This window comes from Nomascus leucogenys, chromosome 6 (assembly GCF_006542625.1).
Source record: "Nomascus leucogenys isolate Asia chromosome 6, Asia_NLE_v1, whole genome shotgun sequence".
NCBI lineage: Eukaryota > Metazoa > Chordata > Mammalia > Primates > Hylobatidae > Nomascus > Nomascus leucogenys.
The window spans coordinates 14,706,457-14,725,292 of record NC_044386.1 but is presented as its reverse complement, the minus strand read 5'-3'; the positions used below and the strand labels follow the sequence as shown (position 1 = coordinate 14,725,292).

General features: G+C 38.1%; 1 protein-coding gene across 1 annotated transcript in view; it reads right to left on the bottom strand.

Moving 5' to 3' along the window:
- FBXL7 (F-box and leucine rich repeat protein 7) overlaps positions 1 to 18,836 on the bottom strand; it is a 438,367-nt gene that overhangs the window by 303,276 nt on the left and 116,255 nt on the right. The window contains exon 2 of the mRNA XM_003263173.2: positions 18,489 to 18,578. Coding sequence (XP_003263221.1) covers positions 18,489 to 18,578 — 90 coding nt within the window. The remainder of the gene's footprint in view (positions 1 to 18,488; positions 18,579 to 18,836) is intronic.

Here is an 18,836-nt window from a genome sequence, read left to right as displayed (position 1 = left end):
AGACACTAAGTTAGCCATCATTTGTTATAGTAGCATCAGGAAACTAATGCATAAGGCCAGGTGCAGTGGCTCATGCCTGTAATCTCAGCACCTTGGGAGGCCAAGGCAGGCAGATCACTTGAGGTCAGGAGTTCGAGAACAGCCTGGCCCTAGGGTAATACCCTCCCCCCCAACTAAAAATACAAAAATTAGCCAGGCATGGTGGTGGGCACCTGTAATCCCAGCTGCTCGGGAGGCTGAGGCAGGAGAACTGCTTGAACCCCGGAGGCAGGGGTTGCAGTGAGCTGAGATCGCACTGCTGCACTCCAGCCTGGGCAACAGAAGGAGACTCTTGTCTAAAAAAAAAAAAAAAGAAACGAACATATAAAGTTTTAGGTTGATTTGTTATGCAATAATAGAAAATGAAGACAGACCTTTTCCTCCCATCCCACCTCCCCACATAGGTGTGTGCACACAAATATTACCTTGCTAATTCCTGTTCATTATTCAGAATTCAACTTAGATTTTTACTTGTTAGCATGTATTAAAGAATGTATTCTTAGTAGCATGTAATTTATTTTTGAGATTACATAATAGCTTTGTCCCAGCTGGGTGTGGTGGCTCACACCTGTAATCCTAGCACTTTGGGAGGCTGAGGCAGGTGGATCACCTGAAGTAAGGAGTTTGAGACCAGCCTGGCTAACATGGTGAAACCCCATATCTACTAAAAATACAAAAATTAGCTGGGTGTGGTGGCAGGCACCTGTAATCCCTGGTACTCGGGAGGCTGACGCAGGAGAACTGCTTGGACCTGGGAGGTGGAGGTTGCAGTGAGCCGAGATCATGCCACTGCACTCCAGCCTGGGCAACAAGAGCAAAACTCCATCTCAAAATAATAATAATAATAATAATAATAATAATAATAATATCTGTGTCCCTGCATGATTAAAAGTTCCAGAAGGTCAGGCCTGAGTCTATTTGCCTGATCAGTGAATCCCTATTACCCAAATACAATACTTGACATTTGGGAAACATTTGATGAGTGAGAACATGACTGGTTAAATAAATGCAGATGCATCTGAATATAAACCTTGTGTTGGAACAACAGAAAAAAATGTGTTGGAAGTATGTGCATCTAACGGCAAAAAATTTTAAGATTAAAATTTTTTTTTTAGATTGGTGATTTTTTTTACAATGAAAGCAAGTGACTGCTATACAGGTCGGTATTGAATATCTGAGTATCGGGGATGGGAAATAGAAACATTGATTATCATTCAAAAATCTAAACTTACGTTGAAAAAAATCAGATAATTGAATTTTGATCAAGTCACATTCAACAAAATTCTAAGAACAACTGGCCAAAGAGGTACTTTCAACCCTTGAATATGAACCAACTTGACTTTTATATATTAGAGAATATTGGAAAACACAAAATAAAAATAACCTATAATCCTAACACTCGTAGGATTATAACTACTGATAACCTCATGAAATATGTCCTTCTCATCTTTTTGCTCTTCAAATATAGTCCTATGCACAATTGGGATCACGTAAGAAATATTGCTTCATAATCTGCATTTCTTAGAAATATTTTCCCACATCATTAAACATTGTTCTTTTTCTTTTTACAATTTTAACTTTTATTTTAGCTTCAGGGGGTACATGTGTAGGTTTGTTACTTGGGTATATTGTGTGATGTTGAGGTTTGGGATACGACTGATCTTAGTATATTGAGCATAGTACCTCAAAGTTTCTCAACTCTTGCTCCCTTCCCCATCTAATATTCCCCCTTGTCTATTGTTCCCATCTTTATGTCCGTGAGTACTCAATGTTTAGTTCCCACTGATGATAACATACAGTATTTGGTTTTCTGATCCTGTGTTAATTAGCTTAGGATAATAGCCTTCAGTTGCATCCATGTTACTGCAAAGGACATAATTTTGTTATTTTTTATGGCTGCATAGTATGGTATGGTGCATATACACCACATTTTCTTTATCCACTCCACTACTGATGGGCAACTAGGTTGAGTCTATGTCTTTGCTACTATGAATAGTGCTGTGATGTACATATGAGTGTCTTTTCGGTAGAACAATTTGTTTCCTTTTGGATATATACTCAGTAATGGGATTGCTGGGTCGAATAGTAGTTCTGTTTTAAATTCTTTGAGAAATCTCCAAACTGCTTTCCACAGTGGCTGAACTAGTCCACATTCCCATCAACAGTGTATAAGCATCTAACATGTTTTTAGTGGCTAAATATAACTTTGACATGTAGATGTTTCAATAAAATATTTTACCAATGTCTTTATGTTATAAAAATAAGAAGCATATATCTACAAATAAAATTCAGGTTTTTAAAGTTAATTTTCTAGTGTGAAATTCCTAGGTCCTCTGAATTCACATTCCTTAGCATTTCCTAGTTGTAAGGTATAATAAAGGACATTTGAGAAACAAAACATACTATATCCCCATTTGATGATTAACAACACACAGTAACATATTTAAAAAGCTCTGAAAAGTCTAGTAATAGAAAGGAAACCTGTGTTTAGCTTTGTGTAATGGAAAAAGAAACATTTGACAACAGAAAGATCTTACTGTACCTCCTAGAGCATGCACTGCATGCATGTGTAGGTGGCCTTTAGCTTTACAATAACTCTGTTGTTGTGCTTTGAAAGGTTTTCTACCTCAAGTTCTTAAAACTACTATCTATATTCAATTTGAACATTTAAATATTTCATCCATTAAGCATTTATTTTGGCATCAGGAACATGTTAGGTCCTCCAAGTTCATTTTTCTTTAAAACTAGAAGTTGGTTTCCGACCAGGATGTGTTATAAAGCTTTCTCTCCCCTATCCATTTAAAATGCCATTTTTACCCCACCCTAAATTACCATACACAAATCAGTCTACCTCTGAACTCTCTTTTTCACTGCACTAAGCTGTACCACACCATACTTGTGTGTGTGTGTGTGTGTGTGTGTGTGTGTGTGTGTGTGTGTGTGATGGAGTCTCACTCTTGTTGCCCAGGCTGTAGTGCAATGGCACAGTCTCGGCTCACAGCAACCTCCACCTCCCAGGTTCAAGTGATTCTCCTTCCTAAGCTTCCTGTCACCATGCCTGGCTAATTTTTTGTATTTTTAGTAGGGATGGGGTTTCACCATGTTGGCCAGTCTGGTCTTGAACTCTGGACCTCAGGTGATCCACCAGCCTCAGCTTCCCAAAGTGCTGGGATTACAGGCATGAGCCACCACGCCCAGCCCACACTTATTCAATATTTAATAAATGTATAATATATTTTCACAACACTAAGGAAATGTTGCTCTCATTTCTCATTTCAAAATTGTCCTGGACATCCTCACACGTACATGTATCATTTTACAAATGAATTCAACATACACATATAATTCAACATATACAATGTCATACATATACAACTGAATTGAATTCAGTGCCCATATATGCTAAGTACTTATAGATGTTGGATTTATTATTCCAGGTAAAGAAAGTAAATTTGGTGAAGTTTCAACATTAAAACCCTGTTGGGATTTCAATAGGAATTGTGTTGAATTCATTTAAGGAAGACTTTGCCATGGGAATGAAGTCTACTCACTTCTGAACAAGTTAAAGATACACAATTTACATGAAGTGGCTGTGATTAGGTTATAAAAGTAAACAAGCTAAATGCATATGGAGAAGAACTGGATATAATTTTTTAATTTAGTCCTCACAAAAAACACAGGAGGTAGGTAATTTTATTATTCATTGTTTAAAGAGAAAAAAAATACTTGTATCACACATAAATGAGAGTAAAAAAAAAAACTCAAAATTTTTGTTTCACAGCTTTTGTTTTCTCATCCAGATTAAATGATGAATTCAACCTCCTACTTCATTTTTTGGTGTATCCATTAATCAGAATTTAGACCTTTGTAAATTTCTGAGATTTGATGAATTCATTTCTCAATTTCTGTCCTGTCCAGTTCCAATACAGCTAAACAAAACATGAGCTTTACACTGTCCCAGTTTCTAGGAAACAGAATATAACTTGCAAAAGATAATCTGAAGCCAAGGTTGGTTCTAGGATAATGCTAAAAAGTAAAATAAAACAAGGAAAGAATAGTATTATTTTCCTCTCTAAGAATGTTTCTTTTAACTTTTTCTCCATAACAAATCAGTGAACCAAAAAAAAAAAAAATCTGAGCACACATATTAAACTAACCAATTCAGTCATATTTTGTGCCAATAAAATGAAAGTTACTTCTCCAATTTCATCAGTTAAAAAATCACAAGCTCTAATTTGGTACTTTGAGATATCAGCAGATGAAGAATTAAAACAATTAAATGTATTGAAGTTAAAAGATACTGAGAAAGGATTTAGTAAAATTAAATTGCTGAGGAAGGAATAACATTTTTCTTCTGCCCTTGAAATTGATGTGGGAGGGCTGAATAGCCTTAGAATTTTAGGCTTCTAAATATATCTCATTTAGTGATCCAGAATATTAAAAACATTTCTGAGAGGAACTGGTTATTTATAGAGCTATATACAGTTCATAGGCAATAAACTGTCTTTTGGTTTTAAAATGTTAAAATGAAAATGTAAAATAGAAATGGTATCTTCTGTTCCACCTTCCTTTCAAAGTATCTATTCTGCTTAAAGTTGTTTGTTCCCTTAACACAAAAGACAACTAAGAGTAAATAACTGCCAAATATTCCCATGATGTACTTCAAGCTTCCATTAGCAGTAACATTAAGCTTTTTTTTTTTTTACAAAAAGTAACGTCTTTCATATATTATCTTGATATTGCACAGCTTTTGAGGTCATAATCTTTAGGATTATAGTTGGAAAAGTTAATCAAGAGGGTTATTCCATCTTAAAATCTTGAATAAAAACACATTCATCCATTCAATAAACATTTGTCGAATGTGTATTAAATGACAAATACTCCAGTAGCCACTAGGCATACAGAGCTGAAAAAAACACAATTCCTACCTCAAAAGACTTCAACCAAGTGGAAGAATGATACCATTGAGGCATCGCAGGAAGCATACACAAAACTTTCATGCAGGGATATGTTGATTGGGCTGTGGCCTAGTACTGGCATTGCTATGGATCGTGCATGTCTGGACATATTTGCAAATCTGGTGAGGAAGACCCCATATAAGTTATATGTTTGGTTTCTGAGTAGTAGAAAGCCTTGCAGCCAATGAAGCTTCATAATAAAATAATAAAACATGTCATATAATAATTTATGGTACCCAATACTAGAAATTGATAAAATCAATTTGTACTGCTTCCTTAAGTCAGCACATATTCTCTAGCTCTAACTTTGCTAAAAGTGAGCCCACGGCAGCAGGAACCCTTTGCTTGACTCCCATACTTGAGTCTCAAGTATATTTCTGTTTCTTCTGAGTATGGACCTCACTCTGTTTCCCAGGCTGAAGTGCAGTGGTGCAATCATAGCTCACTAAAGCCTCAAACTCCTGGGCTCACGTCTCAGTCTCCTGAGCAGCTGGGACAACAGGTGGGTGCCACCACACCCAACTCAATTTTCTCAATTTTTTTCTCAAATGACGTCTCACCCTGTTGCCCAGGCTGGTCTTGAACTCCTAGCCTCAAGCAACCCTCCCAACTCAGCCTCCCAAAGTGCACGGATTACACGCATGAGCCACCATGCCTGGTCCATATTTCTCTACTAAAAGAACCCAGATGCTCTGAGGACATGACTGATTCTGTCTTCAGCAGAAAAAATATAGCTAGGGTGGGTCTAGAGCATTCTTTTGTGGCCAAAAGGAAGGGTGGTTTTATAGCAGGAAATATAATGTTGGAGGTACAGAGGAGAAGCTTAAAAGTTATCCACAGAAGAAGTTGTAAAAAGCCAAGCATAAAAAGAATAGTAATTTTTAATAATGGGAATAATGTTAAGTTTAAAATTATACTCAAAAGAGAGCAGTTAATATAGAGTGCATAAATTAATGTTATAGAAAACACTCCTATATATGATGGAAGAAAAAGCATATAACAGCATGCTTAAATGTACTCACATTGAATATTAAGGACATGTTAATGGATGGATTATTCAGAAGTTGGCTTTAGTTGTGTCTGTGAAAGTCAGGTGACGACACAAAAGGCAAATGAATCATCTCAAAATTCAGTCTTAAACTGATTTCCACAGTAAATCTATCCCCACCAAGCATGTTGTGAGTTTCATAGACTTGACTAAAGATTTTCAGGGACACAGAACATGTCACCTTATGGGCCACTACCCTCAAGATACTGGAAACATCTTTGCTCCACCATCCATCTTCTTTGGATCCATCTCCTTCTTCACCCTTTGGATACCTCCTACACCTTCTTCTTTTGCAGCTCAGAATCTCTCTTCTGGGCAGAGAAATCTGGTTTTCTACAGCCCACATCTGAATATTCACATAACCAAACATGTCTCGCTATTTAGAAGAATAAATGTCCCTCAGTGTACCAGATGCCCCACCCCATCTTGAAAAACACTAGCCGTTATAAACAACAGAAAGTTTCTTTGTTATATATATAAAATAATTAACTCTGTTGCCACCTAATTCCCATAGACTTCACCCCTTACAATTCTTCAACCATCTCTAAATGATTGACAAGCAATTTTTAAATTACTTGTATATTATTCCCTCCACAATGTGGTCTTTCTACATTTTTTTTTTTTTTACCTATACAGAATGCAAAGACACCCTTTACAACTAAAGTGCTTCTCTCTGCTGATTTGTTAATTAGTCTAACAGCCTAGGGAAGTTGCGGACTTCCTCAGGAAGTTAGTTTATCCATGAGAAGTTATTTCCTAGTCAAAGAGGAAGTAAACAGACATGTTAACTAGATTGTTAAGGTCAAACTGTGTCCGTGACTGTAAAGAGCAAATATTTCCAATATCATATTATTTGTCCTAAAATGTTGGTCCCCAAGTTCCTCTATAGTCTCTCTTCACTATAGAAGAGTTCAGAAGATGGTGCTTTAGTGTAAAACCTCCCCAATACACTAAAGAAAGTTCGTAAATGCAGAATGGCCTCTTTGTCACTGACATCACCAAAAATATGGGCTCCATTGAAACCCTAGTACAAAGAACACTGTGGCCACGCAATCTGTAACCACGTTTTAGTTAAAGACTGTACTTTAACGTACTTTGTGAGCCTATTCAGTGTTGCCAGGGAGGTGGTTGTTTTGAAGCTTCCATTTTCCCTACATGGACCCAGTGAGATTTCTCCCAGCTCTTCATACCCTAACACATCATGCTATCTTCCTTTCCACGCTTCCACTGACTACTCACACAGCAAAAAGCCAAAAGTCCCAGGCTTCCATGAGGGTGTCCTGATTTCTCCAACCCACACCCACTCCCTTCTGCTTTAGACCACCTGTTGAGACATAATTTTATCCTGCCCTGAATGGCTATTTAACTGCTACACAAGTGTTTACTTGCCCCAGTAATTGCTACAGTTCTGGAAGTAGTGGATCTTGTCATAAAATCAAATTCTTCAGGAGCCCAAGAGCTAACAGAAATATTTAGATGACAGTTTAAGACAATTGGGAATGGCGGGGATTCAGGCATAGCAGGGTGCATGCTCCACTGAAATCATTATTAAACCCAGAATTATTTTTGAAAATTCTTTAAAGAGACGAAAACACATCTAAGGGGAGGAATCATCCTCTGTGCTACCAGCTGGTGACCCCTGACATATTGTGAGCTCTCCATAAGAGACTAAATACATGTATTTGAACTATATAATAAGTTCCCACTGAATTAAGATACTGAAATTACTGATAAAAAAGTAGGAATGATGCAAGCTTTCATTACAAATACACTTAGATGTACTTAGATGAACCATAATGTCTATGGCTGAAATATACTGATTAGTTTTTTGGTGCTTTTTTTGGAAATGGCAAACTAGGTGAAAGAAATAAACATAGAATTATTTTGGACATGGAATTAGAATATTAAATACCTAAACCTGTCTCTCTCCAAAATCTGCATAAAGGCACTGAGAGCTCTGGAGATCTCGATTAAATATTACTTTACAATTTCCTTAAGTGCATGGTGTACACACACACGAAACTAATTTTCTTCTAAGACTATCATATGATATTCTGGTCATTCTGGATGATGCATTTTGGAAGATAATTCCCTCAAGAAATTAAACTTATTACTTGCATCTGAAACGGTATTTAGCATTTTATTGTGCAGCTGTAGGCTTACATACCAATTTTCTGGACACTGAGATGATGAGCTTTCCACTGCTTAAAAGATTCTTGCATGCAAATTTGACTTCTTTATTAAATTGGGCACACTGAAATATTAACATGCTCAAATCACCAGATGTAAGTGGTGCAGTTTTTCAAAAGTTCCCTAACTTATAATTGGGCAGTAGCTTAAACAATAAAATAAACTTGGTCATGAAGCACTGAATTGCTCATTGAATCACCAAAACACATTAAGCTTCAAAGGCTAAAGTCTTGGAAAGCTTTCCTAAATGATCCTGAGAATTCCAAAGATAGTTAAGTTTAAAATTTAATTTTTAAAGATGAAAACAAACCTTTATAATAATCAGTCATCACCTTCCTCATACCCAGACTAAAAGCTCGTAATACCACATTTCTGACTTCAGAATCTCTTCCTCTTCATAAGGCCCCCAACGCAATAGTTGTCATTTTAGAACTATTTTTTAAGAGATTTCTTCAGCATCATTTTCTTTCTGTCGTTCTTTGTTTTTTATTCCTATTCCTATGTTACATGTTTTTACTCTATTTTTTTGGTGTCATAGATTGAGATTCATTCTATTGTAATAGACAGCTTCAAGGGATATTTCCAGTCTCCTAAAGTACATGCTGAAATTAGTATCTTCCACTTTCATATATTTCCAATTAAAGAAAAATTCCATGGCCCAGTTGGGTTTTTGTTTTGATTTGGTTTTTGTTTGTTTGTCTGGTTGGCTGGTTGGTTTTTTTGAGATAGAGTCTCACTCCATCACCCAGGCTGGTGTGCAGTGGTGCAGTGTTGGCTCACTGTAACCTCTGCCTCCTGGGTTCAAGGGATTATTGGGCCTCAGCCACCTGAATAGCTGAAATTACAGATGCATGCCACTACACTCAGCTAATTTTTTGTATTTTTAGTAGAGATGGGGTTTCACCATGTTGGCCAAACAGGTCTCAAACTCCTGACCTCAAGTGATTGGCCCACCTCAGCTTCCCAAATTGCTGGGATTACAGGCGTGACCCACCGTGTCCAGCCCGTGGCTCAGTTTTTTTAAAGGGAAAATCAGTAAAATAACTATTCAGTAACTTTTGATTACATATACTTTAGATCCTATATAATGACTAACTTAAATATTAATTTTACTAAGTCTGACTGCCATGTGTTATAAAGGCAGCTTAGAATACTAATATTTGCCTTCCATAACTGTCTTAGTCCATTTTGTGTTGCTATAACAGAATGTCTGAGGCTAGATAATTTATAAAGAAAAGACACTTATTGGGCTTATAATTCTGGTCACCGAAAAGTCCAAAATTGAATGAAAGCTGCATCTGGTGAGGACCTCTGGATACTTCAACTCATGGGAGAAAGCAGGAGTGGCGGGAGGGCATGTGCAAAGAGATCTCGTGGCAAGAGAGGAAGCAAAAGAGAGAGAGAGAGATCAAGAAGCCAGACTCTTTTTAACACTTTTCTCGTCTAGGGGGAGAAAAAAACAAAAAACATGTACCTCACTGCCAGCACTCATTTAATTTTACATAAACAGTTCTTTGAGGCTGAAGCAAATCTGACTGATTTTCAATGTGAAAATAAAATATAAAAACTGTTCTTGGAGTTATTTCTAAACAAAACTAACATCAGAAACATCTGAATCATCAGAATCATCTATTTCAGAAAAACTGAATTCATCAGATGAATCTTTGGCCAACAACTGCTCGAAAATGATGTTAACCTCACGTGTAGGAATGCTACATTTTCTAGGATTTGACACTTTCGGCAATCAAGAATTACTGTATTTTGTAAATGTAAATACCACTACTAAAAACAGAATTCTGTAAATAGAACATTATCTTTTGTTTCCAAAGTCTATACACTAGAGTGATGCGAAAATAATAATAAAAGCAAAAGCTATTTCGTGGCAAAGTTATCGTGGGGTAAATGCTGCAGCAACAAGTGCAGGCGAGTATTCTCAGGACAAATGGGAAAACAGTTAAAATATCTGTTCTCATGGGAACTAATCCATTTTCAAGAGAACTCACCCCTGAGAGAGGGCATAAAGGTAATCATGAGGGATCTGCCCCAGGACCCAAACACAGCCCATTAGGCCCCACCGCTCAACAATGCCACATTGGGGGCAAAATTTCAACATGAATTTTGGTGGGAACAAACCACATCCAAACCGTAGCAATAACTAAGGATTTAAAGTCAATTTCTAGACCCTATATGGATCACAAAAGTATCTGCATATATAATACTGACAAGCTAAACACAATTATGAGTTGAAATTGGAAAACACACTTCTCCTAAGTACAGTAAAAATATACTTTCATAGGAACTTAGAAAAATGATTAGCATGAAATTCACAGTTTCACCGACAATGACAAAATAAGCATTAAGTACACATCTTATGTTAAGGCTCATAGTCTTGTGCCCTGATAGAATCTTTGCCACCTACTAATTTTACATGAAATACAGCCCAACTGATCCTTTCTGAGTTTCCCTGTTTTACCTGCAAAATGAAAACATTTATGCCTTCTCAAGAGAAGTGTAATGGTGAAACAATGCTGAATGCAATAATGCTCACGAAAGCCTGAAATAATAATTGTCCCAAAAATGTTTGTTAAATTTGTTGTAGAGTTTAAAAAAGCTTTTTGGGAAACAGAATTCACCTAGAGTTAAAAGCATCATTTTTCCTTCCCTAGATGATTCATGTAAATTTTGTTTGAAAAGTATATTCAAGAAGAAGTAGAAACAAGACAATATAAAGATATAAGGACAACAGAACGAAAGCAAAGCCAGATGTCTGGGCATTTTCAAAATAATCTTATTTAGAATTGATCTAATTTGGGCACTGAAAACATGAGAACTCATGACTTCAAATTGGTGATTCTAGATTCCATGGAACAAATATCACCATAAATTCTTTAGAAATCAAATAATTTCACAAGCCTCCAATGATACATTTAAAATGACTTCCTCGCAAGGACTTACACAATATCACAAAGCGGTATTAACTGAATACTGAAAGGCTATTATAAAATCATGAGTTGACTTAAACATGTTTCCAACCCTAGGTAACCAGCTAATCTACTGAAGAAAGTTAAGAACCTTTTACCTATGGGGCAGATCCTTTCCTCCTACTGGGAATAATGGTCTTGGGCCAAAGGATTTGGGCTTAACAACCTCTCCCAAACTATTCTGAACAGCCTGCTTCAGCTCTGCAACCAGCTCAAAACACACAGCTAGAAATCAGGCAGCAAAAGAGAATTAAATAGCGAAGATTATGTTTTTTCTAATTTGATCAAAACAATACTGCATCAAACTCCTGCTTGACAATTTATTAGGTGTGTAATCATAAGCAAACCCTTGCTGGGCATGGTGGCTCAAGCTTGTAATCCAAGCACTTGGGAAGCCAAGCTGGGGGAATCACTTGAGGTCATGAGTTCGAGATCAGCCTGGCCAACATAGCCAAACCCCATCTCTACTAAAAATACAAAATTTAGCCAGGCATGGTGGCTCGTGCCTGTAATCCCAACTACTTGGGAGGCTGAAGCAGGAGAATCACTTGAAGTCAAGAAGCAGAGGTTGCAGTGAGCCGAGATCGTGCCACTGCACCTCAGCCTGGATGACAGACTAAGACTCCACCTCAAAAAAAAAAAAAAAAAAAAAAAAAGCAAATCCCTTCATTTCTCTGTGCTACAGGTATTTATAAAAATGAGTGTATTGGCCATGGAATACTATGCAGCCATAAAAAATGATGAGTTCATATCCTTTGTAGGGACATGGATGAAGCTAGAAACCATCATTCTCAGTAAACTATCGCAAGGACAAAAAGCCAAACACCACATGTTCTCACTCATAGGTAGGAATTGAATAATGAGAACACTTGGACACAGGAAGGGGAACATCACACACCGGGGCCTGTTGTCAGGTGGGGAGAGGGGGGAGGGATAGCATTAGGAGATATACCCAATGTAAATGACGAGTTAATGGGTGCAGCACACCAACATGGCACATGTATACATATGTAACAACCCTGCACATTGTGCACATGTACCCTAGAACTTAAAGTATATTAAAAATATATAAATAAATAAAAATAAAAAATAAAATAAAATAAAAAAGAAAAGTCCTGCCCAAGCATTTGGTTTATATCCTTTCTATTTTTCACATTTAATCAGTATTTATTGAGCAAATACACCATGTGAAACAATTGTGCTATATGTGGGGATACTGAAATAAATCAGGCCCAATATAAAAAGTAATAACAACATGCAATATATATTATACATTTTACCATGTTTTATAATAAAATGATACCTCATATTCTAGCTATTTGTGCATGTCTTTCTACTGCTGTTCCTTGACAATAATTGTTTCTCATTTATCTTTGCATCTTTTAGCACCTAACACAATGACTCATACTCAATAAACAGATGGTGATTTCATTAATTAATGTAAAAAAAATGAGTGTATTGGATCCAAAAATTGACAAGACCCTTTGTAACTCTGAAAATCCTGTGGCTGCACTGTTGTCTGGTTTGATAACCAATGTGCAGAACCAAGATATTATATTAATAGCCCATGCTGTCAATGGCTTCAATATTTGAATATGTGTCCTACTTAAAGAACAGCTGGCCGAAGCTGACTCTTTATCAGCCAATCAAATTTGACCTTTAAACTCACAGTTTTGCCTTCCCCCAGCTCCAGAAAAGACTGAGCCACCCGCCTGTAGAGCCATAGCCTCATACCTTTCAGTTCTATGAAAGAAGCTGAGGCTCAGCTTGCTATTTTCAGGAAGCTTCTTCCTAATTAACCTAATCCAGCTGATTCTGTGCTCTGCTGTGTGCTCTATTCCAACCATGGGCTGGATGTGACTTTCATAACTGAAGGTCAAAGGCCCCCTTTCCAGTATAGGAGAGAATACCCGATGAATGAGAACGACTGAAAAATATGAAAGAGAAAGAACAGTAACACAACTGGAAAGAATTAAGCTGTGTCTTACAATGTTGGAATGTAGATTATGTTGGGAAAAATGGAAAATTTCCAGCCTTCTACACTTGAACCCAACCCCCCCTACAGCGTCAGGAAATTAGAAACTTAAACTGTAACAAGAAATACAATGGGCTGTAAAGAACGTCTACACCACTTATCAGGGAGAAAGCCCTGCTGGCTGCCAATTCTTTACAAGGGCTGTGGCTTTAGAGTCTCAAAATTAAGATGCCCAGAACTGTGGCATGAGACTTTGGAATGGAACACTCCCAGTGGGTCAAAAATGCCATTCTCTCATGAATTAAAACCAAAATGTGCCCACTGTGCCTAGGAGAAGAGCCTTACGACCCAAAGTGCATTAGCTGGAACACTGGATAGACAGGAAGATCATAAGTCGTTAGCAAAGAAACAGACTTACTGGAGTGGATAAATTCGATGTCTTTACCATTAGGATTGGGTGCTAGAACACATAAAATCGGAGCTGAGGTGAGAGACTATGCAGGAAAAGCCAAGAAAAAAAAAACAAAACCAATGTTTGAGAAACCCACGACTGTACAATCTCACAATTCTTCCAGAACTTTCCAGGAAATACTTACCATGATGAGTCAGTTCTAACCAGGCACCACGTGCCAGGCTGGGAACACTAGTCCAGGAACTCACTATGAGTTTCAGGCCAGTTCCGCCCCAGAGCCAGAGCATCTGAGGAGAGTTTTGGGGCCAGCGTGCAACCCTGCCCTGTACACCAGCCAATCCTCCCCTCGGAACGGGTCTGCTGGCCCGATCTCTCCCCAGAGTTGCAAGAAGAATTTTCAAAGAATAATTTGTGGGCCGGGCGTGGTGGCTCACGTCTGTAATAACAGCACTTTGGGAGGCCGAGGCGGGTGAATCACCTAAGGTCAGGAGTCCGAGAGCAGCCTGGCTAACATGGTGAAACCCCGTTTCTACTAAAAAAACAAAAAATTAGCTGGGCATGGTGGCATGTATCTGTAATCCCAGCTACTTGGGAGGCTGAGGCAGGAGAATCGCTTGAATCCGGGAGGAGGAGGTTACAGTGAGCCAAGACTGCACCACTGCACTCCAGCTTGGGCAACAACGGCGAAACTGTCTCAAAAAAAAAAAAAAAAAAAAAAAAAAAAAAAAAAAGAAAGAAAGAAAAAAAAGAATAGTTTGTGATGACTCAGATATAAGTCTGAAGATCATGCAGAAGTGGTAGCTGCCCCAACACTTTTTTAGGCATACAATTCAATGCTTTTAACTAAATTTACTGAGCTGTGCTGCTATCATCACTATCCAATTTCAGAACATTGTCGTCTCCCCAGTAACATTCTTCCTGTCCATTTACAGTTAATTCCCATTCCCACCTGCAGCTGAGGTTAAGGGCAGGTTATGTGAGGGCCCTCTGTTTTCTCTATCCCCGTGTCCTCACTTTATTTACCAGCACAATTGCATGAGTTTTCTACTAAGTGACAACACCTGTGTGGTTAGCTACCGCGTAGATGTCAGACACAAATGCACACACACACACACACACCACCAACCAGGGAAGCAATGTGAACCCTCCCTATTCATCCCATCAGAGAAAAGGCCAACACTTCTGTAAAATGCTTCCAACCTGGCTATTACAGGTATAGCCATGGTTTTCAAAGACTGCAGGAAAACTGAATATTATCCTTTACAATATATGTCATTTTAAAAAATCAATACCATTCAGACCTTTAAACTAAGAATCTTGCCCGTGCTCCCTGAAGGTGATATTGGTGAATTCAGAGGCGAAAAATCATGAGAAGATCAAGGAATTGAAGAAAATAACCATAATCAACTGGCTACCGGAAAGCCAATTACATCCAATATTTTCTTAACATCAAAGGTTAAACATAGTTCTAGAAAACAGTGGGAAGAGAATCCGAGAAGCAGTTTTAGCTTGGCTCCCCTGCAGTCTTATTACAGGTAGTTAGGTAGGCGTGAACAGGGCAGGAGAGGGCTTCCCATCCTACCCCAACTAGAAATGTCGGTGACGGTTTGGCATTGTCTCTCTAAAAAGTGTAATTCCGCAACCAGGGACAGACAATCTCCTGATGGTCCACAGCTGTTAACATTAAAAGTTGTTAATTGAATGCAGACTCCACGGAGAAACAGCTACCCGGGTATGCATATTAAGACACAAAAATGGCGAAGTATGATCTTCCGGGTCCATGCCACCGGAAAAAGGAAGAAATCCTCAGATGGGCATGCATACAACTCCCTAAACACACTGCACATGCTCAGTTCCCAAGGGTAAGGAGGGCTCCGCGCATGTGGGAAGACCGCCCTAAGGGAAGAATCATGGGAAAGAGGTGATCTTATAAAAGTCCTAGGATCGCCGTTAAATGGGGCACATGACCTTCTCTCTTTAACTTTCAGGTGCCTGCTTCAGTTCCTTCCAAGCGAACCTTCTTTCTTTCCTTTTCTAAGGCCTATATAAGTTAAACTTCCATTCCTGCTCTGAAACTTACCTTGGTTTCTTTTTCCGTTTTATGTCCCTCAGTCGAATTCTTTCTTCTGAGGAGGCAAGGACTGAAGTTGCTATAGACCTGTCGGGATAGGCCGCTGGTAATTTGGGGTAACTCAAATCTCTTCAAGTGTTAACAGTCTGAGTGAGAAGTCAGTGTCCACCTTCTGCTTCTTCCTCAGTGGTTTCCTAGGTGTTTCCCAGTGAGAAGAAACTTATCCACCATAGTTGAGATCCACCCTCTGGAGGTCAGAGAATGCTGCCCTAACCACTTATCCTGAATGGTCTCTTCCTGAGACTATGTCTCCTGGGCGTGGAGGAAATTAGCACTGGCTACTCTGGATCCATATTGAAAAAGCAGCCTGATGATAGGAAACTAATCATCCCTGCAAACATCCCTGAAATACATTTTAATGTAACGTGTGCCCACACCTATTCTATGTTTTTTAATATTTTAAGTTTTAATTGATTAAAAAACTACAGCAAAAAGGATTCAGACATACAAATAGCAGAACTTAATACTTTCTTTTTTAATTTTTCAGTTATGCAAGGGAATGGGCAGCATCCTTCATAGGGACAAGCCTCTTCTACTTAAAAGCTAGAAGGAAATTCCTCACTAATTTAGCCCAGTTGCTCAAAACTCAGTTCCATATGAACATAACATTTTCCTATTTTTCTCTCCTGATTCTACCCTCAGAATAACAGAAAATACATTGTGACAAAATGTATAAAACATTGGCTGGGCCTGCACCTCCTCCTAAGGGAAAGGCACAAGAAAATGAAAATTTAAAGTCCCTACAGAATTTTCTCCCCGCTTTGGAAGCATGAAAAGCAGACACTGTTAAATGCATGAGGTCCCACAGTACCTTCCCCCAACCCCTGCAACACAGCTGATATAGTTTTGTATTTTCTGTTTTTGAGAAGGAGAAAAAATAAGAGAGCTTAAAAAACACAGATTATTTAACCTGCTTTTAACTTTCTATTTGGAGAGCCATTCAAATTAGACAAATTATGGTGACAAGAGTGACTGTAAAATAATGGTAGAAAACATTGATAATCTTGCAAAACAGATTTCTGACTTGAGAGGATTGCACGATATTAAACTGAAATGATTTCCACTATGGCTCCTAAGAATGAAAGCTTCAAAAGTAAATGTCAGGTCGGGTTCGGTGGCTCATGCCTGTAATCCCAGCACTTTGGGAGGCTGAGGCTGGTGGATCACCTGAAGTCAGGAGTTTGAGACCAGCCTGGCCAACATGGTAAAACCCCATTTCTACTAAAAGTACAAAAATTAGCTGGGTATAGTGGCAGGTGCCTGTAGGCAGGAGAATCACTTGAACCTGGGAGGCAGAGGTTGCAGTGAGCAAAGATCGTGCCACGGCACTCCACTCTAGCCTGGGCAAAAGAGCAACACTCTGTCTCAATAAATAAATAAATAAATGAATGTCTAGAATCAGTTAATGAGATTTGTACATTACCTTAACTGAATTTCATTAATGATCTAATGCCCATACCTGAATTAACAGGCAGAAAATTAAAACTGGATTGCTACCGTACACTGGTAGCTACCGTAAACTGGTGCTTCCGTACACTGAAGAGAACACTCTAATCTGCCAGCCTTACGATGCTGGGAAAACGCATCAAACAGTGCTAAGGTTTTAAGCATGGAGAATATAATCCAGTTGTAAAAGCTATTAACCCAGAGGAGGTAATTCTTTGCTACTTGAAGCACACTAAGACAAAACATATCAAAGAGAAGACATATACATACCAGCAGATGTAAACCACATACAATTACAATACATAAATTATAATGCAGAGAGAGAGAAATCATGGATCTCAGATGGCCAATGTCAGCCCATGGGTACATGCCCAATATTATGACCAACAGAAATTAAATATCTGAAACAAAAAACTGCAAGTGTGCTTCCACAACATCCCACAGACTTTAGGAAAGCAGGTGCTACACAATGTCATGAAAATTACCTGACAGCTCAAGGTCTTTCATTATCAATGGCATCGATGTTTAAACTGGACTTTAATCGGACAATTAGTTTAGCAAGAACTCATTTGCAGACAGAAAGTCATTTAATCATGTTTAACATTAAAATAAAAAGAGCCGATTCTATAATTGGGTCAACTTTCCACTAAATAATTACCATAGAAACAATTAATTCCAAACAAGTAAATAGTAACTCACAAGCTTCCATAGTGAAAAGCAGTGGAATTCTAACATGTATTACCACATACAAATTCTTCATCAAGAATATCACTGCGACCAATCTTTGTCCTGACAGGGAGGACCTCTTACATATTCTTTAAATAATAATAATAAAGAAACCCCCTTTTTTCCTACTCCCAAATTTTGGAGATTAACTCAAGTTCTACAAATAACATGACTATGATATTCCCACTGTCAAAATCTTGAATTCCAGGTGTGCCTATTTTGAAAGTTCCTCCAGGAACATTCAACTACAGCACAAGGATTTTAAAATAATACCATTTTTTATACTGAAAGACAAGGTGTATGATATTGTAAAGCCTTCCCTTATTTCAGCCTATTCCATTTTCACAAAACAACATTTGCCTTATAATTGAGGCACCTGAATCCCGTCAAATCAATTTGACTGTAACTGCAATGCAACAACAACAACAAAAAAACTTAGGAGACCCTGAACATCCTCATTTTTAAGGATCTCATATGCTCCCACTCAGGAGAATAGAACTGACGCTCCCACACTTTATTTCTCTTCCAAAAATAGCCAACCCTGTGAAGAAAAAAGAGAGATAATGAAGACCAGCTGCCTACCTTCGCTGGTAGCCACATTCTTCTGGGCTTTAGTGGGCGTGTGATCTGTACTTGAACTCACGTCAGATGAGATGCTCGAGCTGCCTTTGCCTGGAAGAAACAGAAATGAGCAGCTTTTGAGATTTGTAATTTCAGACCTGGACCATGCCCTTCCACTCGGTCCCACACCAAGCCCTATCACCAGTTTCCAAGAAAGCAGCTATAATACAAAGAATGGAGTTTATTAAGGTTTTTTTTTTGCCTTATGCATTAAATATCTTTTGGGAAATATCTGATCCATGTTATAGTAGAACTAAAGTCTTCTTATAATATAGCTTGACTATAAACTCAGACAAGATTATAAAATGT